Source organism: Lissotriton vulgaris, chromosome 1_1 (assembly GCF_964263255.1).
Source record: "Lissotriton vulgaris chromosome 1_1, aLisVul1.2, whole genome shotgun sequence".
NCBI classification, from domain to species: domain Eukaryota; kingdom Metazoa; phylum Chordata; class Amphibia; order Caudata; family Salamandridae; genus Lissotriton; species Lissotriton vulgaris.
Genome location: NC_141685.1, coordinates 1,160,901,554 through 1,160,929,373, shown reverse-complemented (window position 1 = coordinate 1,160,929,373; position 27,820 = coordinate 1,160,901,554). Strand labels below are relative to the sequence as shown.

General features: G+C 49.6%; 1 protein-coding gene across 4 annotated transcripts in view; it reads left to right on the top strand.

Moving 5' to 3' along the window:
• HDAC7 (histone deacetylase 7) overlaps window positions 1-27,820 on the top strand; it is a 686,142-nt gene that overhangs the window by 413,764 nt on the left and 244,558 nt on the right. For all 4 annotated transcript variants that reach the window (XM_086964199.1, XM_086964189.1, XM_086964206.1 and 1 more), the window contains 3 exons: window positions 4,340-4,449; window positions 14,504-14,623; window positions 24,910-25,108. In XM_086964199.1, coding sequence (XP_086820325.1) covers window positions 4,340-4,449; window positions 14,504-14,623; window positions 24,910-25,108 — 429 coding nt within the window. The remainder of the gene's footprint in view (window positions 1-4,339; window positions 4,450-14,503; window positions 14,624-24,909; window positions 25,109-27,820) is intronic.

Genomic DNA, 27,820 nt, shown 5'->3' with positions numbered 1-27,820 from the left:
AGAACCTCGGATTCCTTCAGGTTTTGGGTTGTCTAGTGCTGAAGGGTAGATGGAGTATACATCCATAGTGTAGTGTGCATCTGATTTCGGACGGAGGGCTGTCTGTGGCTCCTGAGAGTAGGCAGTTTTCGGTTCTATGTAAAAAGTACCTTCAAAGGGCATAAAGTCCAGTCCCACAGTATAAGGTGAGTCTGGTTGCATAGCATAGCGGGCCTCTGGTTACAAAGCATAAGCTGTACTTGGTACCACAGGATAAGGATCGGACGTGTTCAGCTATATAAAGTTGGAAGCCCAGGGTACATGCACTTATGGAGTGTGTTTCTGTAGAGTTGTGCAAGTCTACCACCATTGAAAGCGGAGGATAAGGTTGCATGCAGTCACTGAGTCATTTTCCGTAGTGTAGTACATCTATAGGGTCACAGCACGGATTACTTGCAGGCAATGAGTATGCCTCCATAGAGCTGTATGTACCTAGCATCATTAAGTAGGCTTGTATTGCATACATTCAGGAAATCCTTTGCCATAAAATTGTGTATATTTACCCTTATTAAGAAAAGAGGCCTAGGATACATACACTCTGGAAGTCTTTTTTCTAGAGAAATAGAATATCTACCATGAGTAAGAAATGACTCGGAGGTCACCTGCAGTCAGGGAGCCTAGTTCCATAAAGCAGTGCATCTCTAGCACCATTGAGATGTGAGCTCCGGTTACATAGTCAGGGAGTCTGTCTCCATAAAGCAGTATATCGCCAGTGTCATTGAGATGTGAGCTGAGGTTAGATACAGTCAGTGAGTCTGTCTCCATACAGCAGTATATCGCCAGTATCATTGAGATGTGAGCTGAGGTTAGATACAGTCAGTGAGTCTGTCTCCATACAGCAGTATATCTCTAGCATCATTGAGATGTGAGCTCAGGCTAGATACATTCAGAGAGCCTAGTTCCATAGAGCAGTATATCTCTAGCACCACTGAGATGTGAGCTCCGGTTACATACAGTCAGGGAGTCTGTCTCCATAAAGCAGTATATCGCTAGTGTCATTAGGATGTGAGCTGAGGTTAGATACAGTCAGTGAGTCTGTCTCCATACAGCAGTATATCTCTAGCATCATTGAGATGTGAGCTCCGGCTAGATACATTCAGAGAGCCTAGTTCCATAGAGCAGCATATCGCTAGCATCAATGAGTTGTGAGATCGGGTTACATACAGTCAGAGCGTCTGTCCCCACACAGCAGTATATCTCTAGCACCATTAAGATGTGAGCTGAGGTTAGATACAGTCAGTGAGTCTGTTTCCATACAGAAGTATATCTCTAGAATCATTGAGATGTGAGCTCAGGCTAGATACATTCAGAGAGCCTAGTGCCATAGAGCAGTATATCACTAGCATCAATGAGATGTGAGATCAGGTTACATACAGTCAGAGCGTCTGTCCCCACACAGCAGTATATCTCTAGCACCATTAAGATGTGAGCTGAGGTTAGATACAGTCAGTGAGTCTGTCTCCATACAGAAGTATATCTCTAGAATCATTGAGATGTGAGCTCAGGCTAGATACATTCAGAGAGCCTAGTGCCATAGAGCAGTATATCGCTAGCATCAATGAGATGTGAGATCAGGTTACATACAGTCATTGAGTCTGTCCTCACACAGCAGTATATCTCTAGCATCATTGAGATGTGAGCTGAGGTTAGATACAGTCAGGGAGTCTGTCTCCATACAGCAGTATATCTCTAGCACCATTAAGATGTGAGCTGAGGTTAGATACATTCAGAGAGCCTAGTGCCATAGAGCAGTATACCGCTAGCATCAATGAGATGTGAGATCAGGTTACATACAATCAGTGAGTATGTCTCCATACAGCAGTATATCTCTAGCACCATTAAGATGTGAGCTGAGGTTAGATACAGTCAGGGAGTCTGTCTCCATAAAGCAGTATATCGCTAGTGTCATTAAGATGTGAGCTAAGGTTAGATACAGTCAGTGAGTCTGTCCCCACACAGCAGTATATCTCTAGCACCATTAAGATGTGAGCTGAGGTTAGATACAGTCAGGGAGTCTGTCTCCATAAAGCAGTATATCGCTAGTGTCATTAAGATGTGAGCTAAGGTTAGATACAGTCAGTGAGTCTGTCCCCACACAGCAGTATATCGCTAGTGTCATTAAGATGTGAGCTGAGGTTAGATACAGTCAGGGAGTCTGTCTCCATAAAGCAGTATATCGCTAGTGTCATTAAGATGTGAGCTGAGGTTAGATACAGTCAGGGAGTCTGTCTCCATACAGCAGTATATCTCTAGCATCATTGAGATGTGAGCTCAGGCTACATACATTCAGAGAGCCTAGTTCCATAGAGCAGTATATCTCTAGCATCATTGAGATGTGAGCTCAGGCTAGATACATTCAGAGAGCCTAGTGCCATAGAGCAGTATACCGCTAGCATCAATGAGATGTGAGATCAGGTTACATACAGTCAGTGAGTCTGTCCCCACACAGCAGTATATCTCTAGCATCATTGAGATGTGAGCTGAGGTTAGATACAGTCAGTGAGTCTGTCCCCATACAGCAGTATATCGCCAGTGACATTGAGACGTGAGCTCAGGCTAGATACATTCAGAGAGCCTAGTCCCATAGAGCAGTAAATCGCTAGCATTAATGAGATGTGAGCTGAGGTTAGATACAGTCAGTGAGTCTGTCTCCATACAGCAGTATATCTCTAGCACCATTGAGATGTGAGCTCAGGCTAGATACATTCAGAGAGCCTATTCCATAGAGCAGTATATCGCCAGTGTCATTGAGATGTGAGCTCCGGTTACATACAGTCAGGGAGTCTGTCTCCATAAAGCAGTATATCGCTAGCACCATTAAGATGCGTGCTGAGGTTAGATACAATCAGTGAGTCTGTCTCCATACAGCAGCATATCGCTAGCATCAATGAGATGTGAGCTAAGGTTAGATACATTCAGAGAGCCTAGTTCCATAGAGCAGTATATCGCTAGCATCAATGAGATGTGAGATCAGGTTACATACAGTCAGAGAGGTACTTCCAAACGTTCATGGGCGTACCCATCATAGGTGCAGTATGTGCAGTGGCACCAAGGCTCAGAGGAGCGAAGGTCCCATTGCACTCCAATGATGGTTGTTTGTACTCCCTCAGCCTGGAGTAAGTGGCTCTTTGTTTCGTGCTTGCATTAGGAATGCTCAGGGATGCCTTTTTGCAATTTTGGCAGTGTCGACTGGTAATCCTTTGCCTGTACGTTTGTAACCAAGTGTTGCCCATGGAACCCTTGTGGTAATCCTGAAAACAATCCTATCTCCTTTTTTGGTTCTTGGTTGCTGAACCCTACGGTGAACCAGAAGTCCCATATATTCTGCTCCACTGTGATCTCATCTCTGCCTCATTCTCATGCTAACTGACAGAGCCGGTGCTCAGACCTGCGCTACTTCTCGGATTCTTCATACCAAGCACAACAAGGATGGGGAGAAAATGTAATCACAAAACAGCCTCAATGGGATTACATAATTTGTTAGACATGAGCTGTGTAGTGTTAGGTGGACACTTTCCAAAGAAGGGATTTCATATCTTGTTTCTGACCATTTTATTACAAATATCTTGTGTGTCTTGTTGATGTGAAGCTTATGTAAGCCGTCCCTACTCCTTGTTGGCAATGTAACCTTTTATTAGTTCCTGGGGAAAAGCTATGTCTGCTGTGACCTTTTTTAAATCTCCTCGGCCTCTCAATTACCTCGTGGATGACATTCATAAAGATACATTGTGTCTACAGGTGTAATGTGGAAGCTGGTGTGGGCAGCGTAAATGCCGGGCGATCTGTGTAGTTCATCTTTGACAAATTGTTAATGACATAGGCACCAGGACAATCATTTTTATTTTATTTATAAAGTTTATTAATTCAATTACCTGGCCAATTAATTGATAGCAGGCAGAATGAGTGCTTCCTTTTGCCTTTATTGAAAAACTCACCCCGATGCCAATGCCAAATTCCCAAATAGGATTGCTTTAAATATTGTAGGCAGAACGCTTTGCTGAACAGAAGCACTTATTTTGCAATAAATAGTAATGTTGTCATCAGTGGGTCACTTAGATTAGCCTCTCAGTTTTCATTTTCTATGTCTTTCATTGTCAGAACCAAATGATTTGGCACCAGTTCCTCTAGTCTTCGGGTCTTAATGTGATAATCTGATATATGAATTTTGCCTTAAGAAGCCCCACAATGATTTTTACCAAATACTTGTGCACTTTCGTGCAGGATTGCGCTGAAGCTCATGCTCTCTTTGATTGGCTGTCATCCATTGATATGGCTGTGTGTCTTGTCTTGGTCATTGTAGACTCTTCCCCAAGCAGCAGTAGCACCCCTGTGTCGGGCTGCAGCTCCCCCAACGACAGCATTCCTGCGGAAAATGGAAGTATTGCCTCAATTCCAGGCATGGCTCCTGAGGTAATGGCGCACGCCCACCTTCTTCTTCATCTCTTTTCCCAGACTGGCAAAGCCTTTATTTCCTTTGAGCAAATAAATGTTCTTCTGAACTATATCTTCTCATTCTGGTGTACCTCCTGTCTTCATTTCTCACCCAGTTTCTCCAGCCTTGTACACTCTGCAAAAGTTGTAGCGGAAACCTTCATGTTCTACCTTTGATTCAACTACCTGTACTTCCTTGGCATCCATTTCTTTCTTCATCCGTTTTTCTGGGCTCCCCTCATGTGGACTGTCCTTGGCTAGACAGTTCTGCAGCATCATATCTCGATTACATTCTTAGGTTTTCACTCCTCTAGTGGCCTTCTCATGAGCTAGAGAAGGGCAGCCTTTCACTGCGATCTTGAGAAACTGAGCTTCTCGCCTCTGAGCCATGCACTATGGAGCTCTCCCCTTCCCTTGTCTATCTGTCCCATGTGTTCTCGTCCTCTGCAGTTTCTCTTGAGGCCTGTCTTCTCCAGGTTTTCTGTGCTGCTCTTTCATTGTCTGAAGCAAAGGCTGCTATCTGACTTGCGTGTGGATGGAGCCGGTGGTCTGAGAACTGGAGCCCGTTCGATGGCTGTCGCCTATTGTTCTCAAAACCTTGGATGTCAGAGGAAACTTGGCAATGTTGTGAGCAGGCCAGATTACTGCAGAGCTGTCAGGGTGTGTGCCTGGGTGTGTTTCATCTAAACCCCTTCTTTACATGGCAATCCCCGAAAAGGAATGCATACAACAGTCTACTGAGACAACTCATCACGTGTAACCAGACATTAGGGTGGTCCGGTTTAATGGGCAAAGAGAAATTGCAGGAATTCATTTTGGCTTACAGATAAATAAATGTTGGGCTGATGTGCAATAAGGTGAAGACAGGTAGACACTGTTGAGGTCCAGCGACGTCCAGTCCATTATCACTCAACTCTCTGGACACTGATGTTCTAGAATGACTCGAAGCCTAACATAGTCATTTGCTTATGACAGCAAAGTCTCCGACTCCTTGCCTGCTCTTACCCTTTATGTTACCCTTTTAACACGTAGGCCCGCCCCTTGCTTAATGTAATCGAAATGTGGATCAAAAGATATTTTATTATAATTTACCAACCAGGGGGTTTTGAGAATTAACACCAAAGAATGGAAACTGGGGTGGTGGTCTATGAGCTGTTTTGCCTCTGGGTGAGTTGTTTCTTACTGAGGACCGTAGCTGAGAGCGGAGGCTTGAACATGTGCTCATCAGTCTTGGCAAATAAGACAAAATACATTTCTTGAACTGGCCAATCACATGAAGCAGTTTAGGTGCTATGCTTGTATGTTTTTTAGGGCAGATGACTACGGGAATGTGATGGGAGATTTTCTGACTTTGGATTCCAAACATTCAGAGGTTGGTAACTGCACGACTGAAGTCCGAAATCGTGAAACCAATATACTAATGTAGCCACACCGAGAACTTCAGGATGTTAGATTGCACCAATTCGGCCAACATTAGAGTTTCATCCCTGGAAGTCCGCTGCCACCTCAGTACAGTTGTGAAACGAACACACACGTGATGGATGAAATGCTTGAATTCATCTCAGCCACTGGTAATTATTCGACCTATCTCAGTCCATCACTATTTTGCGTGCCATACCCTCCTCAGTTTAGACTCGCTGCATGCAAACCATCGATACTAGCTGTAATAGCCTATAGCTGTTACTTACTAGCAGAGGTGGCAAGCCAAAGATTAGTTAGAAGAGTCAAGCCAGAGCCGAGCCAGCGGCCAGCTTGACTCTAAGACCCTAAACAAGACTGGAGCAGCGAAAATAGTAACGGGCAAAGTTTTCTGCTTTCTCTCATTCTCCCCCCAGCTTGCTGTCTGCTTCATATTTCTCCCTGTGTACCTCTTTCTCTTTTCTGTGTTCTCTCTTCTGCTTGTTTGTGGCTCCACTTTCTCTCCTCGCTTTTTCCTATTTCCGTGTCTACCTCGGTCCCTTTCTTTTCCACCACTTCTCACTTTTTATTGTTTTCGCTTCTCATCCGCTCCCTCCCTTTCTCCCCTTTAGCTGACTCTCAATCTGAATTTCTGGCTCTTACTTCTTCTCTACATTATATCCAGCCCAGTTCTCACCCCTGGTCCCATTACCATTCTTTCTGCACCCCTCCTCTTCACACTGTCGAGTGATGCTCCAAGCTGCAGCAGAGGAAGGCGCCCAGGGTCACAGGGGCTTTTTGCAGTTCGATTCTGCGCCGGAAAACATTGCCGGCCTGTCCACTAGTTCACCCAGGCCGGCGTGGAGGGTGGCGTGGCCCATGCTCTCAGGGATGTAGGAGAGGCAGAATCTATAGCGCCTCTGCTCGACCTTGTGTCGGCTGGAGGCTCCTGTAATGTCCTGCGGGACACATTCCTAGTGTTCCGCAGGAAGCTAGACTTCCAGCCACTCCCTTGAGGGCTGGAGACACTGCACCCCCACACTCATCCATCACGGGTGTCACGAGTGATGTGGCCCCACTAATAAAAAGGCCTGGATGCACGCGCTCGTGGCCAGTTCACTATACTACAAATCCAGTGTCTGCGTCCTTCATTTCCACGCCATGTGGGCCTAAGGCCCAACACCACATTGGCGATGAGGCGGGCAGCTGACACCGCATGCCTGCTGTTCTGCGTGTCATCTCTCCCTGTGGAGAAGGAAAGGAGCGTGACAAGCGGCGCCAGTGACTACAGAGGGGACTGTGCCCCTCGTACCCCCAGTCGCCGCCTCCCTTAGCCTGGGGGGGGAATCAAGGTAGCCTGTTTGGAGGCTCACCCATGCCCATCGTAAGCACGACGGGTAACAACAGTCCGGTGAGTGGACCGGCATACGCCCTGCCACCAGTTACCTGTGTGGGCCCCTGCAACCTCCTACAGTCAGGCGGGCCAAAGACTAACCTCACCAGATGCCCCATGGGCGATGAGGCTGCGGATGCTGCTCTGTGACCAGAGCGCGTGGAAGAGTGGACCCCCGAAGCATGTCGAGCCCGTCCTCACACTGGAGGGAACCCGCACTGGCAGTCCCAGCCTGACGCTGCCTAGTGGTTCATTCCGGGGAGCAGTAGCGGGACCCACTCAAGCTGAGTGTGAGCCTAGTGAAAGCGAAACTGGTAACAGAGCACAATCGTGCTGTTACCAGGACAGCCAAACAACGCCTGTGTGGGGAACCACCCTACAAGCCCCTGAAAGTACCCGCAGGAGGAGTAAGCGCCACCCTGTTCGGTAAAGGCCCAGGGCAACACCGCCAACAGAGGGAGGCCTGAAGGCGCGGTAAGGGCACTGCAGCGCAGTGCTAGAGTCCATGCCCGCATACCTGCACAAGCGCGAGGAAGATCCTCTGCCCGTCGACAGCTGCCCCAAGCCATAAGGGAGCCGGTAGCGAGAGCCCAGCAACAAGTTTGCCGTCCACCAAGGCCTGCAGGTACGAGAGTCCAAGCCAGTAACGCTACAACAAACAGCATCCAGCATCGAAGCCAGCACCACCTGGTGGTCCTCTTCTCAAACCCCATCCACCAACGTCGCAGGCACTGCCAGAAAACAAGCATCGCCAACACAGCACGAAACCCTGCATCAGCACCCTTAAGCCTGCAGCAAAACCGGCCAAGCTACCCCCACCCTCCAGAGACTGCTGTGGCCTCTAGAGAGCAGGCCAGGAGACAGTGCCACCCCAGCGGTCCCATGCCTGCCTGCACCAAATTAGCACCCAGCCCTGTCCCAACACATCCCAGGTAGAAGAGGCCAGCATTTTCCAGAAACAGACTGCCGGAGCCTGCATACGGACACAGCGTTGCCACCAGGTGGTCATTTGTGACACTGCACCCTCCTACAGCTGCATGAAGCAAGCCCAAAAGGGAAGGAACTAAGGCAGGCTCAGGACCAGCGAAGACCAAGGCCTCCAGCCCTGGTCGCCACTCTAACGAGAGAGCAGTCGCCTACACTGCAGCATCAGACTCTCACGTCCCACACTGCAAGGGCACCCTGCTGCTGTCAGCGGGGAGCATTGCCCCTGCACCACCCCACAGAAATACTGCGAAGCCTGGGTGAATGCCAAAGTGAGGGAAAAGGCATCGGCAGTAACTCCATCCCAGGTAGCAAAACAGTCACTGCACAGAGCCCGGCACAGCTCCCACGGCACCTGAAAACCTGCAGCACTCAGGGTGAGCCACCACGACGACCACAGCGCCACGTGGTAGCTCTCCAGACGCCACGCGCTAAGTGACGGACTGACTACCTAGCCAGAGCAACTAGCCAGCTGTACCCCGTGACCATCTACCCAGACAGCACCAGAGACCGGAAGACAAACCAGGACACCCCACTACCCTGCCAGAAGCAGCGGTCCAGCACACTAACTGCCCACAGCGACTGACGACTGCAGACCTGCGACCAGCGAAGCGGCACAGTACCCCACGGACCAGCTGCACCAGTGCACCGCACAGCGTCCCGCTAACCAACAGTCAGCAGATCTCAGAGTGCGCACCGCCATCACCAGGAAGACTGCCTGCTCACGCCCAGTAGCTGAGACGGACTGCACCGGACACAACAAGACGTGCCCTCTGAAAAGAATGCCCATAGAGTACCCCCCCCCCCCCCAAACACCCTGCAAGTGTGAACAGCCAGGACGCCTGTGAAGATAGCAAAGTCTCCATGTGGATGCCACACTCAGGCCCCAAGGTGCCCCAAGCTGCACCAGCACAAACCAGCATCATATAGGCAAGAGCACCGCCTGCCACCTCTACAAAGTACAGGGAGAGACTTACAAAACCCTGCAAGAAACTGCAAGAAACTCAAGCAGCAACACCAAAGAAAACCCCCACTAGCAAGAGAGGAAGACCAGCCAGACAGCAACGTCTCAAGGTAACTACCCCACTACAAGCACAAGAAAGACTGGTGTGGAACATGCGCCACACATGGCTGCCCAACGCCACCACCAGTGAAGAGGTCGCATTACCCGCTCCTACTGGTGAATAGGCCCAACCAGCAACCATACCACAGGCACCTCAAGTGCCAGAAAAAAGCGTCCATGAACGAGACCAAGCACGCAAAGAGCACGCAAAGCCTGAAGCATGCAGAAAGCTGCGCCAGTGAACCTGACTGCACAGACAGCACCCAGGAGACCTCTCCACAAAGAGGCACTGCTGAATGCAGGTAGGGGAGCACCCACGTCTCCACTGCCCCAGCGAAGCCCTGCAGTAGGCCGAAGACCACACACGCTGTCCTCCCTCACACTGCCTCAAGACGGAGTCGGCCGCGACCCAAGATTGGCAAGAGAGGAGTCGCACACCCCACATGGCAGGCCGCCAGAGCACCATGCGCTCCAAAAAACAGCGACACAAGAGCAGATGTCATGTTGCCCAGCAAGCAAGGAGCACGTCACAAAGTGACCAGTTCAGACAAGCAAGGTGGAGCGAAGGCAGAAGCCGGCGCCATGACAGCGCCACCTCGAGGTCCGAACGCAACACCCTTGAAGAAAAGAATAAGAGTGACAGCCCTGTCACCCCGAAAAACCAGATGAGCACAGGTGGGCTGAACAAACCAACAAAGGGAGAAGACCGAGGACTCACAGCAAGCCAAGAGCACACCTTGACACACCAGACACCCATCAAGGCGCCGACGTCCCTGGATACAGCCTCATGGGTGAACCGAACGTAAGCTGCAGCCAGCGCCAACTGCGTCTCATCCTAATGCTTCCCCAGGCGACCGTCCATCCCCGAGCATCGGCATTCTAAGTCAATCGGCATCCCTGCTCCTGTCCGCAGATGCCACGGGTGAAGATCCACACCGAGTGTCCGTACTCACACCGCCTCAAGATGGAGTCGGCAGTGGCCCCAAGCCAGGCAAGAGAGGATCCCCACACTCTACGTGTCAAGCCGCCACAGACACTCCACCTCAGCAAGGCGGAGGCACATGGCTACCAAGTCCTTGCTGACACCCAACACTCCCAGCAAGTCACCACCACCTGTCATTCCGAGTCACCACGTGGCTGGCAACCACCATCATGCCAGCTATCAGCACCTGCGACAAACACCACTCCCAGAACATCGGCGGACTGGAGTCCTGCACCGTCGCCACACCAGCCGACAAAAGAAACCAGAGGCCACCTGTGAACCTGGCCTACACCGGAACCGCGGCACCGAGCGCAAGTCTTGGCCAAGACTCATCCACCCGCGAGGGTTGTGCATGCAACTAAGTAACGGCTCCTCGGCGGTCCTGCAGCTGCCACCAGACGGCACACAAGTGGCCCCCAGCGCAGCCCTCCTACAGTCCTGCAGCAACCCCGACAACGGGCCTCCCCAGGCGGGAGAGCGAGAAGAGACAATCAGCTAGATTCATGAAAGGAAATTGCGCTCGCAAAGGGCCAGATTATGAGAATCTGGCCCTTTGCGAGCGCAATTTTTGCATTTGGGATTCATCATCCCAAATGCAAAAATCGCTATTTCCGAAATCGCATATTTGCGAGGAATTGCATTTAAGGAATCTCTATTAGAGATTCCTTAAATACAATTCATTAACCAATTTTAAATTGCGAATTCGCAATATTTGGCCGCTCCTTTACCACGAAGTCTGACTTCGTGGTAAATAGCGAAAAAATTTGAAAAATGCACTTTTGTACATTTTTCTCTGTTGCATGTTACACACACACACATGTCCTTTGGACATGTGTGTGCGCAACACCTGTGTAAATTTGCATTTCAGGGGTGCTACAGGGTGTCCTTTGAACACCCCTGGCACCCTTGAAATCGCTATCTTATTTGCGATTAGCAAATTGCTAATCGCAAATAAGGAATACTCCCCTTTCATTCCTATGGGCCTTTAGGCCCATAGGAATGAATGGGGAGTTATTCCTTATTTGCCTTCAATGGCTGTGCTCAGAGACTATGATTGCGTGCCTGGATCCAGCAAAGACCAGCATACATAGGAATATGTGTTAATGTAGACCTTACAGAGATCAACCAAACGTCACTTATCAATTCATCATAGTAAAAAAAAAAGAGTTACTACAGATTCAGAAAACTATTTTTAAAAATGGCACAACAAACGTGTTAGGATACTGCCTAAAAGGTAAAATCTGATTTGATGATTTGAGATTCTGTTTTATAACGAACAGTTTGTAACAGTGTCACAGAAGTGGGGGTGAATAGAGCCGCGACTGCAAAGAAAGTCCATCGGAGCTCTGCTCCAGCATGGGCCAATCACTGACCTCCACGGCAAAGAATGAATGCTGCACTGCGTGACGCAGCTTCCGGCTTGGCGGGCTAGGGTTAAAAAGCGATTGCGAGCTGACATTTAGAAGGAACACCCTTCGAATATCGTATGTTTATTGGAGACATCCCGGGAAGGAGAAGTGGGGGGGGGGGGGGGGGGGGGGGGGGGGGGGGCGGTTCGTTCGAGTGAGGCTTCAAGGAGCTGAAGGAGTTAACAAACTCGCCCCTTCCGTTCTTGAGCGGGAAGACTTGCACCTGGGATGATCCCAGTGGGATCACTGATAACCTCAGCGCTAAAGAGCGAGGGAACGTTTTTGAGAAGGAGATTTTTTTTTCTTACTCGTGGTAGGAGCGAAATAAAAAATCTGCACCTTTTATTTTGATCAAGGATTACAAGGAATGACTAAAATGAGAGTAAAGTGAAGACCTGGATCACACGAGGGACTAACACTGTCACTAATTCGGTTCTTTTGTTTGCCAATTACGTTGGGAAGCACTGCGTCTTTGAGAAAGAAAATATACACGACCTCTGACCCCTCTGGGTTTTGCAATCTGAGAAGTTCTTGGAGTAGTCACACCAGAGGGGTTACTGTAGTTCACTTTAGAGCCTTCTAAATAGATCGAGCCGCCGTCCACAGCGGTTGGAAATTCCCCTGGTTCCTGCTCTAAAGCGTCAGTTTTTAGTCTTCAAAAACGCCCCAACCCAGCAGACAGCGGTCTCCATGTCTCAAGCACATCCGGGCTTCAGAAGAGCCTTCCGGGAGCACCGGATGTGAACTGCTTGTAAAGCCCTTGGCCTTGGCAGAGGGTTCCATCAACTAGCACCCCTGACTGTATTGACACACTATGTGAGCGCCCCATGAAGATACCAGCCCTGGTCACACAGAGCCAGACTGAGGAGCACAGAAGTCACCAGCCTCCGAGGGTCCAATGAAGGCACCATCCCCTGAGAGTCCAAACATGGTACAAACCCGACTGCACAGAGCCACTCTGAGGGGGCGAGAACGGCGCCATCCTACCTAATGAGGTAACCCGCCTTTGTCGGTCCAATGAGGGCACCCGCCTCTGAGAGTCCAAATATGGTACCAACTCGGACTGCATGGGACACACTGAGGGGGCAATAAAGGCGCCTGCCTGTGAGGGAACACCAAGGGTACCAGCCTCCAAGAGTCGAATGAGAGTAGCAGCCTCCGAGGGTCCAAGGTAGGCACCAGCCTCTGAGGGTTCAAATATGATACCAACCCTGACTGCACAGAGCAGATGACAGGACAAGAAAGGCACCATCCTATTTGACTCATGTACTGACCTGTTACCTTAATTTCCCTCAAACTGTAAAGCGCTCTGATATCCTTCGGCATCAGGTTTGCGCTATATAAAACTTTATAAATAAATCCTCAAGGGTCTAATAAGGGAGTCAGCCTTTGTAGGTCCAATGAGGGCACCCACCTCTGGGAGTCCAGTGAGGGGACCAGTGACTGAGAGTTAAATGAGGCACCCAGCCCTGACTGCACTGAGACACACTGAGGGGGCAATTAAGGTGCCTGCGTGTGAGGGACACCAAGGGTACAAGCCTCTAACAGTCGAATGAGGGTAGCAGCCTCCAAGGGTCTAAGGTAGGCACCAAGCTCTGAGGGTCCAAATAATATTCTACAAATCCTGACAGGATAGACTCATACTGAGAGGAAAACGAGAGTGGTCGTTTCTGAACAGCCACTGACGATATCTCTGTATTTCCCCTGAGGGGGCTAGCCTCGGAGGGTCCAAGGCAGGCACCAGCTTCTTCGGGTCCAAAGATAACATAACGTGTGTATTTCTGAGACATATTTTCCCTGAGTTATCACTTTCTGATGATACCTCTTTTTCTGGTGTTTACACACTTGTGGCCATATTAAAGATGGTGTTCCCGTGACACAGTGGACACAGCTGTCTACTTTTTGTCCCCCCATGGCACTTTGGTATTACAGAAGGGCCGCAGACACTGGCATGGCCATTTCTGTTTTACAGATCGCATCAGCACTAAACAAGCATCGGTATTATCTCAAGGGGATGTTCTATTATTTAGATTGGAATACGGCCCCATGCAAACGAGGGTTTATTTTGCTTTTTCCACTGTATCATTACAGGTGCAGTGGCAAAGAGTCCATGAGAACTTGCACTATGTGTGTGCCCTGCATAGGTGGCGCCTCCTAATCCTGTCAGGGGAGACAATGTGGCATTACAGCCAGAGTGGCGGACTTGAAACGGGATAACCAGGTTCAAATCTCGTCGTCAGCTCAATATCCTGTGATTCTGGACAAATCACTTAATCCCCAAGGTGCCTAAAAATGTGAATGTGACCTTGTGTAAAGTAACTGGTGCTCATGTAAAGTGCTCCAATACCTTTGGGTCGAGTTTGTGCTATATAAAGCTGCAAAAAATAAATACTTTAAAAATAAATTACAGCACCCCCTTGTGGTCTTTTCCTTCTTGACGATGTGCCATTAGTTTGATCGCTTGCCCTGCTGATGCTTCCTTTCTGTGGTCTGACTTCCTTCCTAATGATTCCTTTTTGTGATGTATAATGTCCTGATGAGAATCTGTTCCCATCATTCCCCATCAGTACCTTCTTTTGGTTCATTGGTCTTGAAGAAGTCACTGTGCTGTGGTCTGTCACTTCTGCTTTTATCTCTTCTTTATCATCATGGCTTCTGCAGATGCCTCCTTCCTGTGGCTGTTTTCTCAGGATTCCTTCTTACTATGGCCTGTCTCTGTGTAGTGATACCTAAGGTCCCTGATTTACCAGCCAATCCATAGTCTCTTTTCTGATTTCAATGCACATCTTATTCTTCTCTCACAGACACCACTGTCCCAACGTCTGATGATGCAGGAAAGCTCCTTGGCGCAGTTAGCCCACCCGAGTGCCAATTCGCTGCCGACCATCACTTTGGGACTTCCAGCTACTGCCACCAGCCTCAGGGTAAGGATGGGTGCCCGGGGAGGTAATAAACTGAGAGAAAGACTAAGTAGAGAAGGATAGAGACAAAGTTTAGGATCAAATGAATATGTAGATGAGGGCTCTGCGATGGAATGGTTGGATGACGATGAGGGAACAAGGCACGATCAGAGAACGGACTAGGAAGCAGAGACTTGTGGAGAGCAGGTTTAAGAAAGATGAAATGACTGGAGGGAGGGTTAGCCAGGGAGAAATGAGTAAAGCGATGATCTAAGGAAGAAAGAATAGTAAGGCGCTTCGGAAATATTGAAAGTGCCTAGAAATCGAGCTATGGCGAACAGAAAGTGATTAAAGAAGTATTGAAAGAGTAATGTGGTGATTGAAATAAGTGATCAGTGAATAGAGAGGGTGACGCATAACAAAGGGAATGTGTGGAAGCAGAAAATATTAAAAGATTGGTCCAGTAATTGCAGATAAGAAGAAAGTATCATGACTCGAGATAGGCACAGGACAACATGCATGAAATACCTCAAGATAATATGGTGTTCGCTCTGGTGAGCTTAAGCATTCGGTCCACTCTGCCAGGCGTGGAGGCACGGCACGGGTTGCTCCAGAATCTTTAATACGGGCAAAGTGGATCAATCCTCATAACTTTAATACTGCAGTACTTCTGCCCCATCTCCATCGCCTAAATGTGGTTTCAAATTAAAATCTTCCAGAATTAAAGTATTTCAAATTTCCATTTTCAGTACATGTGTTTTATGTATTTTAGTTTTATATATCATGTCTGGATACCTCCTCTTGAGTGGCAGGGAGTGGGCCTTGGTCCATTCCACACTGAACAATTGTCTTCTGCCAGATGAAATATACAGGATAATAGCTCAAAAAGACTAGAGACAGAATACAGGTGGACCAGCCAAAATATTAAAAGAGACAGCCGAACCAAGGGACTAAATTCGCTTGCACGAGACGAACATTTTTACCATGTACATGCTGAGGCGTTTCACCTCAGTACATCTGATTGCCACTACATTAAGAGGCATTGATAGTTTTTAAATGTCAAAGCAGTCTCATTCATGCCCGACCCTGATCTTTTGACTATGCCCTTACTAAAATAAAAAACAAGTATATTGTCATGTGTACCCTATATATGGCCTACTTTCTTATTATAGTGTAGTAAATGAAACACAAGAAAGATTTTATACAGAGAACATCCTGAACTCACGTATTAGAAGATGTTCTCTTAAGGGATAACATAGGAGGTTCTTAGAAATAAAATAATCCCCTTGGATCACACAGACAAGCAGGGAATCCAGGACTGTTCCCAGGTTTTCTAATTTCACATTATATTTTTCAGCCGATTGATGGCTACTTCGTTCTCCTGTTTTACATCAGAGATTTCCGCGTTGTCTTTTATTCTTGCTGCTTGAGGTTAGAGTGTGGGCAGCAGGCACAAACCACTTGGAAGCTCGAATTGTTTTGGGCCTGAGGGTCCAAGAGGACCTCGAGTTTAGCCAGTGCCAGGCATCTGGCTCAGGCGTTTAGTGTCTTTCCATCTCTAAGACAACACAGGTGAACGAGCAGTAGAGATGTGAAAGTATTGGCCAAGTTAGAGACCTTGCAAAGACTTTGCTCAAGAGAGCTTCCCCACTCTCCTGATCTGAATGAAGATGTCAGTTTCTGTGTTACTATTCCTATCTCGATTGTCCCGTGTATTTGCTTTTGAAAAGTGGTAGATGCAAATTGTGAGATCCGCCGCAGATGTGTGCAGTCTAGGAACGGTTACCTGTGCCAGTGTCTGCACAAATGTGTTAGGAAAACATAAGTGGGTAGGAGCCTTTAAAATAGGGAAGCAATATCCAGAACTATGTATTATCATGGAATGTACTGCCTGGTATGAACATTATTACCCAATTTGTTTCCCTTGACACTGGCCTTGTTACCACTGGTCTCGCCTGTCATGTAGGCAGAGACAGAAAGAGAAGGTAAACAAGGTCCTCAGAGCACTAATCCAGCAGCAGGACTTAGGGTGGTTAACTCTGTGATTGCATCAGGTATGTGATACTACCACTTCTGATACCCCTGGCGTTTTGGGCAATTGATTTCGATACTAGGTAGTGAATGCATCTGACAGATGAAGAAGCTAGAGCTAATATTGTAAACGTGTGTCAGACACAGAAGGTTATTGAAGTGTGGAAAAGATAGGACTTATGACCTTGCACGGAGCAGAGTGAGTGTTGGAATGGCATGTCGGTTACTCTCACACTACCAGGTGGGAGAACTAGAAAGGGACAGTGTATGGGCTTTTTTTTTGGTCTCATCACTGCTTTCGGGACTAAAAAGGCCACACACACACCCTTTCAAGCGGGTCCATCGGGCAGTGCCAGAGTGCCTAATCTGCCAGCTCAAAACGGCTCCGAGCTGAAAACACAGCTGACTGCTTTTGTGAAAAGGTTTGCAAAATGCCACTTGGAGAACTTTATAGACTCTAAATTACTATGGCTGTTTGTATGACGTGTCTTTAAAATGATGCTGTTGTTATTGACCAACATTTCCATAGGTGCAGTCTGCCCTTAGCACGTCGTCACAGTGACTTTTGGTAGACCACTGTGTGTCTTTCCAAGTTTCCTTCGCAGGTGGGAAACTAATTTCGTTTTCTGGAGATGTGTGGTCAATAGGTTGAGTCTGAAAGTTTTATTGAGTTGCGTACTTGGTGACTAAGGCAAGAAGGCTGTACCAAGGTACTTAAGTGTTTTCTCATTTGGCACAGACGCTTTTTATCTGGCAAAAGAGGCTAGTAGCTGAAGGTGGAAAGTCATGTAGCCTGCTGGCTGAATACATGGGATGTGTTGGGAGTGTGTTCAGAGTTCTTCGCGCAAGAAATCACTGTCCAAACTTCTTCAAGGAGCAAGAAAGGCCACTTTAATTTAAGACAGGTGCATAATACATTTCTTGAACACATTCATTATTTATTTATTCCATGACATTCCAATCTACACAGTATGCCTAAACTCCCTACCTAACAGAACCCGAAACTAACTCTTGACTAACACCCCCAGGATTACCCAACGAGCTACCCTTCAGGATGGCCAACCCGCTCCAGGCTGCCCACCCCACTAGCAAAAACCGCCTCCTACAAGAACAGAGACACCTGTCCTAACAGTGGCAAAGCCCAAAAACCAGAGCAGCGCCTAGAGCACCGCAAACTAAAACCTAACTAAAGGAATAAAGGGAGGGTGGGTGGGGCAAACAGAACCTTCCTTCCCTGCCTCCCGCTACGCACTTCCAAAACCGCCCTCCTGACTTCCCTTTATGCCCTCCCCCTAATCAGCCCCACCTGCTTCCAGATCCCTCGCGCGAACGCACCCAGGGAAAGACCAGCTCGCGCCTGGGTCCCCCCTCGCGCAAGAAATCACTGTCCACACTTCTTCAAGGAGCAAGAAAGGCCACTTTAATTTAAGACAGTTGCATTATACATTTCTTGAACACATTCATTATTTATTTATTCCATGACATTCCAATCTACACAGTATGCCTAAACTCCCTACCTAACAGAACCCGAAACTAACTCTTGACTAGCACCCCCAGGATTACCCAACGAGCTACCCTTCAGGATGGCCAACCCGCTCCAGGCTGCCCACCCCACAAGCAAAAACCGCCACCCAGGAAAACCTTTAGCGTTTTCCTGCCCCACCCAAAGGAGGAAGGGAAGGAGCACACCATAACTGCACCTGAAGAACTTTAGCAATCAAATCTCTGAGCTTCAGAAGGTAAAAAGAAATGCCTAAAGTAGAGAGATGGACACCGTCCTCACAGAATAAATGAGTCTCTGAAACTTTCAAATGATGATGAGCCAAACTGTATATACATAAATGGTTACAAAAAAGTCGCATTGTTCTATTCACTTTGCGTCTTGCCTTCTCCACGGCGGAATAGTTCCTCGCCCCATTCCAATGTAATCGAGGAACGAACTCAGTCCATATCACCATGGTGCTCACCCATGTGGTCTTGATGACTTCGAGATCTTGTTTCATTAACTTTAACAGAGTCAAACCTGATAGAGAAACTAAGTCGTTTTCCCCAAGATGCAGCACCAGTAAATCCGGAGGGCCCCCCCAACCCTTTGAAACCAGAGAAGCCAAGGTGGGAAAGAGACCGCCCCAGCGCATGCCCCCTGTGCCATGCCCAGGAGACTTCATGCGTCAGACTGCTTAAACCAAGAGATCGCCCACAAAGCTGACGTGCAGCGGCCCCAGCGGCCCGTTTAACAAAAGAGTGCCCCAGGATCCACACCCTCCTTTTGCATCCAGCGACTGAGGGCCAAGGACCTAGGAGAAAAAGAAATGTTAGGCAAAGCAAAGCCAAACTACTTTCTCACATACTTCTCACAACATCTAGAGCGCCAACGCCCAATGCGACGAATTTGGGATCAATCCCACCCCAACCTGGCGGCCTCTGTCGCCGCCCCAATCCTGAAGGAATGGGTGCCGAACTGAGAAGGATCCCTCCCCAGGCCCAACAAAACCTTGCGTAAAACAGCTAACAACTGAGAAACAAGGATGGGGCTGCCATCAGCATGACAGAAAATTGCCCCCGGAGTAAAATGAGGAGAAGAAACAAAAACCTCCCATTCCCCCACAGGGCAGCATGCAGACACACCACTCCTACCCAGAAACACCCACTTACCCCTCCCCATCTGATCAGTTTTGGACATACTCAGCCACAGACGCACCCTGTCATGCTCCACCACCACCTCGCTGCTGGTCATACCCACTCTACCCCTCAAACCCAGCAGTTCAGAGGCCCGGAATGCACCAAAGAATAACCACACAAAGCACAAACGAAATCTGTGGCACTCAAAAGCATCATAACAGCACACCTCCAGCTGCGATAAAAGCAACTGAAGCAAATCAAAGGTCACTGGCTGCCGTAACTTCTGACCACCAGCTTGGAGCCTACCCAACCAGAACTTTACGAACCAAAACCCCCCCAACAGGATCCCTCCCCCACCAAAGCTGACCATAAAAAGACACCCCGGCCAACTTGCCCGAAATGGTCGTGTGAGAGAGGCCTTTGTCCGCTAAATGCAAAACAAACTGCAATAAAAATTGTTCATCAGATAACCCAGCCCTGACCGTTACCGCCATCTCCTCACCAAACTGCAAAAACTCATGCCAAGCCTTCAAATAGCTCCGCCGTGTAGAGGCAGCCACTGAATGTTCGACCAACTGGTGTACTCTCAATCCCCCAATTCCCATACGTACTGTGGGATTGCCGTTGGTTCCAGGTTCGCCCCGGGAGCCAATTTGCGGAATTCGGACCACTGAAAGCGAGATAAAGAATCAGCGATACAATTAGTGGCTCCAGGAACATGCCTAGCTTTAAAGACAATATTCAGTTGTAGACACCGCAACATGAAGGCGCGCAGGAGCCTCAAGACACGGAAATCACGGGCCCTCTGTCTATTAACCAGGTCAACTACTGCCATATTGTCCACGTGGAACAATACGGAGCGATTCTGAAATTCCTGTCCCCAGATACACAGCGCAACCAACAACGGGAAGAGTTCCAAAAACGCAATGCTGCGACCCTGGGCCTTCCAATGCTTCGGCCAGCCGGCCGCGCACCAACGACCTTCCCAAAAAATGCCGAAGCCGTGAGCTCCCGACGCATCCGTGAAAAGTTGCACCTGCCACACAATGTCCTCATCCGCAAAAAACAAGGACACGCCATTGAAATCTTGCAGGAAACGCAACCAGATAGTCAAATCAGCACAGACAGCAGTTGTAATGCGCACCCGATGATGAGGAAGGCTGGCGCCGGACATCGAGAGGCCCAGACGTCGACAAAACGTCCTACCCACCCGCACAACCCGACAAGCAAAATTGAGGTACCCCAAAAGCTTCTGGACTTTACGCAGTTCTACTTTGCGTTCACCCAACACCCATCGGAGGAAATCAGACATCTCATGCACTTTAGCAGCAGGCAAGCGCGCCATCATAGTCGTGGTGTCAATTTCAATCCCTAGGAAAGTCAGGGATGTACAAGGACCTTCGGTTTTATCCGGCGCCAAAGGAACGCCCAACTCCTGAGTCATAGCCTGAAAAATTGCCAAAGCCGACTGACACTGCCCAGACTGACCCTCACCAATGAAAAGAAAGTCATCAAGGTAATGGCAGACCAGGACGTGGCCGCTGACAAACGTGAAGCGCCACTGCAAAAATTTACTGAAGGTCTCAAAGAGGGAACATGACATCGAGCAGCCCATGGGTAACACTTTATCAACATAGAAACAGCCACCAAAATGCATACCCAAGAGACCAAAATCCCAAGGATGAATGGGCAGGAGCCGGAAAGCCGACTGAATGTCACTCTTTGCAAGCAAAGCCCCAACGCCCGCCGTGCGAACGAGCCGCAAGGCGTCATCCACGGAAGCATATGTCACGGTGGAGTCAGCTGGGTCAATGAAATCGTTGATGGATGCACCCTCAGGCCAAGACAGATGATATATAAGGCGAAATTCCCCAACTGCCTTTTTTGGTACCACACCCAGCGGACAGACGATCAAATCAGGGAGAGGACAACTCAGAAAAGGACCAGCAATCCGACCCGCTGCAAGCTCAGCATCCAGCTTCTTCTGCACAACCTGAGGGCACTTCTTCGCAGACTTCAGATTGTCAGACCACCTGCCCACCCGGGGACCCTGGTACCCAATGCGGAACCCAACTCTGAAACCCCAGGACAAAGTCTTAGCAGCCTCAAAATCAGGGTAGTCCTCCAACCACAAATCCAGAACATCCTGCCTAATAGGAGTAGGAGCCCTTATGTACAAATGGTGGAAGTTGTCCCCTGCCCCCTGAACCCCTCCCCTGGTCTCCAACACGCTGTCCGGGAAAACACTGTGTGAGAGCATGCCGCCCCCAGCATTGTGCACACTCATGTTTATACCTGCATGCTGGCCGGTTACACGAACCCCTGTTAAAATGCCAGCACACTCCAGAGGAGGAGGACTGCCCTCTGCCCCAACCCCCCGCCCCAGGGAGAGCGGGGCGAAACTGAAAGGGCCGATAATGCACCGGCTGCCCGCTAGCCGTGTGGGTCGTAGCAGGCGGTTGAGCAGACGCCATCCACTGTAGCCACAACTCCGCGTCGACCTCACCCCAGGAACGCTCTGGGAAAACACTCATCCGAGCCCGTAACTCCTCGTCATACAACAACCATGCAAAGCCCCCAAAATAACTATGTTCCTTACGTATGACGTCAGCATATTTGAACATGTCCACTGCCTTACTCGGATGACGCTGGCTCTACACGCTGGCATAAATTAAAAATGCCGAAGTCCAGTTCTCAATAGACCTCGGGACTCTAGGCCTCCGAGCCAACTCCAACTCTTCCTCTTTCGACCCTTCCTTAGCTTGTACATCTCTATGGAGAAGCCGAAAAACATCCACAAATTCACCATTCCAGATGCAGGTTTTAGTTTTTTCAGACAAGTGAGACCCCAAAGGCATCCCCACTCCAGAATAAGGCAACTTCTTCGGCAGGATACTATCCTCCGTAACAGGCTTGGGACCAGCCACCCCATCCCCAACCGTAGAAACTTCCCCTGTATTTCGCACCTCAGAAACATTCAGACTCACCGGCCGCTCAAGCCTCGGTGCCAGAGCGACTCGCTCACTAACAACCCCATCACCCGTACCAATTGATCTGGTACGCTTAGCCGGGAGACTCTCCCCTGGTTGCCACACAGCCCACCAACCATCCTTACCTCTTGGCAAGTGTGCCGAATTCTGCTGAAAATCAACATGAGCCCCTCGAGAAGGTCTACTCCTTGCTGTCTCACGTACCGCTGCGTGGCCCGCACATGACTCCTGCAAAATACGAGAAACAGGGAGTTGCCCCGCCCCACCCCTTTGGGCCCGTGCTGCCAAAAGCCCAACCTCCTTGTCACGTAATTCCCCTTCTTCCAAATCATCATCTTGTACAGTCATATTGAAAACATCCCCAGAAAATGAAACTTCTGCACTGCCACTTGGCAGCGCCCCATCACCAATTCCCCCATCATAAAACTGCCAGTCAATATCATGAAAGCTCCGCGTGCGCAACGCTGCAGAGGAGAGATCCGCTCCAGATGACTCCCCCGTAAACCCACTACTGGAAACAGCCGTAGGGACAGTTCCCAAGCCCGCAGAACCAGCCAACAGCCGCCCAGCTGGAGACGCAACCTGAAAACTGCGGCTGCTCAAGCCAGATTGGGAAGAACCTGCAAGAAGGCTGCCCCCCAGAGAGCCCAGGGAAACAGCCCCCAATGAACCAGCCACCGACGCAAACCCAGGGGCACCATCTAACCCGGGGGCCAAACTACCTTGAGGAACACCAGGCATCTCGCGAGAAGCCGGGTACAAAACCTGGCTGGGGGCAGTGGACGCCCCCAAAAGGTCCGAAACCGTCCCACCAGAAATCTGCGACTGCTGCGGGGCAGAGGCGGGGCCAGCAAGACCGGGAGTCGAGGACCCAGGGGCCAGGGGGGGTGGGGGGGAAGCAAATCACCGGACTGCACAGCACCAGAGGCCAAAGGAGCCCCCAAGGGTGGGGCACTGCCAGACAACGCAGCAAGGGGCGCCCCAACATCCGAGCAACCTAGAGCCCCAGCACCAGGCAAAGGGAGTTGAGCCAGCCCCAGCCCAGCAGGCGCAGGAGACAGCAAATAACATTGTCCATTTACCCATAAACATGGTGAGGCCCCATCAAGCAGCCCAGAACCCGGGGCAGGGGGGCCCCCGGACACCTTGGCCCGTGGGAGGCTCCTAGGGTCGAGACTCCTCCCCCGTCTATTCCCAGGCCCCACCGAAGGCTTCTTAGCTTTCCCCGTGGGAGCCCCTCCCAAAAGCGCTGTGTTTGCCGGCCCACGGAGTGCCCCCGCCTCCCCCCGGGCGCCCCACGCAAGCCAGCACTCTGCAACGGTAAGAAACATACCTGCTGGTGGGCGCCCGGGTCAACCGGCGGGGGCTCCAACGTTGCAGGAACCAGGGCCGGCATGGGCAGCGCCTCCGGCATGGCAGCGTCTCCGTCTTCGTCCTCCTCCGGGCCGGGTGACATGCAAGCAGTCACCGCCCGCGACACGCCCACAGACGCTTACGAGGGGGGCGGGCCAACCCTACCCACGCCTCTGCCGGCACACCAGGCCGCAGAAGGTCTACGCGTCCGGCCGCACACAGCGTCTGGACAGCCCTACGGACCTCCGCCGACTCCTCCATGTCCCCACTTGATGAGGTAAACCACGCGAAGCCAGCAAACAGAACCTTCCTTCCCTGCCTCCCGCTACGCACTTCCAAAACCGCCCGCCTGACTTCCCTTTATGCCCTCCCCCTAATCACCCCCACCTGCTTCCAGATCCCTCGCGCGAACGCACCCAGGGAAAGACCAGCTCGCGCCTGGCTCTCCCTGGGTCCCCCCCCTCTAAATGTGTGACCCGGCACTGTGGTGTATGTTGGTGGGCAATGCCGTTTTGACCATTTTGATACCAACCTAAGTGGTATGTCTGTGCAGTTAGATGTGTTCATGATATTCTGTTTAATGTACATTTCTGATTGTTGTGCATGTGACAGCTGAATTACTGTTCGATGTGGGTGCTGTTTTTAGCATACTGATATCCATCCTTATGGCAGATCTTTGCGGTGTTGTTGGGTGCTTGAACAGTCTTCTGACTGCAGTGTAGGGGAAGGAGACAGAGTAAAAAATGCTTGACGTACCTCTGTGTTGGAAAAGCTCGAAAGTCAGCCTTAAAGCTGCCTCAATGCGCTAGGGATGTGTCTGTGTGGGCTGGAGTGTGAAGGGGTAGAAACAATGTGTTACGGGCAAGGGAATAGCCTAGGAGGTGACAGAGAGCTTTATCGGCTGCGATACTGAGTTTCATCCCCAAGTTTTGCTTCTGGCAGCTAGCGCCGTGGCCGTTCATCTTTCAAAAATGACCTTTGGAGTAAAGAAACCAGGCGCATTTCATATAAAACCCTTCGTGCTTCCCCAGCGATTGTGTTTAATGGCGTGCAAATATAACTCTGCACTTAATAAAAGTCTACGTACTACAGTGTGGCCACGAGGTGGTGCCATTGTATTAAAAGATAGCATTGGTAATTTCGTTTTTTATTGCTATGGAGAATAATGGGAAATTGATGTCTCGTTCTAACATAAAATTCTTCGGGTACTTGACGTCTTTCTTCACGTGCTACCTCTGCCCCGCTCCCCCAAATTTCCTCCTGTTCTGCTCCCTCCCCAATATTCATTAATTCATTAATTCATTGTGTCCACAGGCAGAACCAGATCGAAGGAACCACCCCGGCTTGGTGCACAGAGTTCCAATGATGAACAGCTCTGTTATCGCAGGACCCCATTCTCAGATATATATCCCATCACCCGTGGAGCCGCATGACCCCGGAAGTACTCTCGCCCCGCACCTTCAGTCTGTCATCATTTTGGAACCGTCGGGCGCCCACTCACCGCTTGTCACAGGTAGGTGCGGACATTCACGCTGTGTTAGTAAAAGTTACTAGGACGGCCCTGCTGAGGGAACAAGCGGGCTCGAGCCAAAAGGGCTGCACTTATCTGTAAACATTTCAGACACCAAAGACTTCGGGTCATATTATCAAGAAAGGGCGATATATTATCACCGCTTTTATCGTCCGGAAACTGCCGCTAAAGCGGCGATAATGGGCTTGATAATATGCCCTTGTGAATTCCCATAGAAGCCCAGGTTCTGTTGTTAACCTGGGCTTCTATGGGAATTCACAAGGGCCTATTATCAAGCCCATTATCTCCGCTTTAGCGGCAGTTTCCTGCCGATAAAAGCGGCTATAATGTATCGCCCCAGCCGCGTAGCTAGGGGGGGGCGGGGGGGGCGGTCCGCCCCAGGCGGCACCTTTTCTGAGGCGGCACGGGCCTGCACTGACTGTCTGGTGGTGGACTGGAGGAGGCCGAGTCCCGTTGCGGCCTCTGCTGACTGTAGGGCGGGTGGCAGTGCGGCACTTCACTTTGTTACCTGCCAGAGTTAAAGTTAGCACTAAGCACTGAGTTCTTATGGGCAATTTGGGCATTATATATAAATACTGTAGTGTAAACTTGCTGCGACTCGGCAGGGTTAGAACATGTGATGACTTGTTGGCCTGCGCTCCCCCCCCCCTCGCCGCACCGACCGTAGCAGTGTGACGCGTTACGTGCTCACGCCCGCCCCGCGCCCCCTACGCTCGCCCCGCTCGTCGTGTAGGACTAGGAGTCGGAGGAGTGCGTCACTACTGTGGAGACCCGACCGAGACCATTCTCAATCTCTTTGTTGCATCTTCTTGCCTGCAGCCTCAGCCTGCATACAGCCAGCGCTAGCGGCACGCACGCATGCACAAGGTGAGGATTATGGTCTACCTTCATAAAGCTTTGAGATTTGCTGTGTTTTGCACTTTGATGACCTTACCAACCTATGCTTTTCACAGTCCCTTTCCGTTTGAAGGGTTTTTACTCATTAGGTCTGATGCCTCATGATTTCAATTAGTGCTTCAGCGGCATGCAGTGGGCAGAAGCATTACTGCACAGCGGCATGACACTAGCTCCTCACGCAGCATTTTGCCTGAGGCACGTGGACACACAGACTGTGGACACACGTGGCACAATCTCCTCACAGCTTGTCAAGGAGCACAGCTAATTCAAAACGTTCTGGTGTCAATTCTATAGTCCATTTAAAAATAATCACGGTGGTACAGCGTCAATATACGTGAAGCTCTCATGTAATAGACGGCCGTTTGCATTCTTGAGCAGTGCCGTTTCTCAGTGTTACATTAAAATGCAAACGCTAGACATTAAATCCATACTGCTGGGGTAGAGCACTAGAGCTACCTTTAACACGATCAAAATCGAAACACCTCACCCTCCATTGGGCAATATTAATACACAATCAAAAGGTTTAGAGAAGCATTGTTTCCAAGTGGCCCGGTGTTTTGTGTCACACTTTAAGCCAAGCCTGCCTTTTAACCAGCAGTGCTTTGCCTTTAGGGACGTGTAGATTTTTTTGGGCATTAACAATAAGGTCGCAAACAATCCATGAAGAGCCTGCTTGGCCTCTAAGGCTAGCTATCTTACTCTCTGTGGCCCTCATCAACCAGATGTTAGGTAGGACCCAACTGTGAGATTGTATTGTTAGCCTATAAAGAACAGCAGCGACCCTGACCATATTGGCACTTTTTGACCTTTGGATTCGTCTTTTATAGTTTTTGTGCATATGCTCCAAATATCCCTCGTCCTGAAGATGACCCATAAAGTCACATTAGAATTGAAACACAGTTGCTGCTGATGGCAATTAAAGTATACAAATGGTGACTCGTGACTGTGTGGGGCTTCTGGCAGTAGAGGGACAGAGCTCAGCTTTTAATCCAACCCAGCTGAACAGTCAGGAAAACTACCTTGAAGTGTAAGCGCTTAGCGTGTGCGTGGGGGCCCGGGCGCACTGTGGAGAGTGAGTCTGCCACGCTGGCAGAGAGCAGAGCGCCAGGATAGCACCTTAGTGCGCGGAGTCCTCCAGTGCCTGCTGCTCCACAACACCAACCGTTATAAGGCTGGGGATTGCCATTCAAACCTCCCAGCATGAGTCACCAGAGGGGACCTACCTTGGTATAAATAAGGGCAGGGCGCACAATGAAAGAGGAAGTTAGTACCTCGTCAGGAGTAGTAAGCGCTATATAAATGCAGCTTCAATCAATGTCAAATGCTAGGTTTCATTGTCACGGAAAGCACAAACAGAATACACTGGTTATGACGAGTTAGAGAGCGTCAGCGTTTGCTAACATAAGGGCTCGAAGTGCCTGAGTGATAGATACATCTGCTTCCTGTAACCTGCTCTACAGCTTTTCTGTGTGTCTTGTCTTATGGGAACACACACAGCAGCATCACACAATCACACACTCTCATGGTTATAGTAGATTTAGATTAACTATCACAAGAGCATGAATACTCTTGTGATAGTTAAGAGATAGTTAGGGAGAGAATCAATGGTCTGTTAGTTACTTTAGTTTTATAGAGGGGTGATACAGAAATAATTTTGCAACAACCCCTATATACGAACGATGTGAAGTATGTGATACTTTTCTGGTGAAGGTTCTTCTAGAAAAATAAACCAGGGCATGAGAGTTGTCAAGGAAGTCTCAGAATGAATAAAGTTCTTCTCATAAGGGTCATTAAATG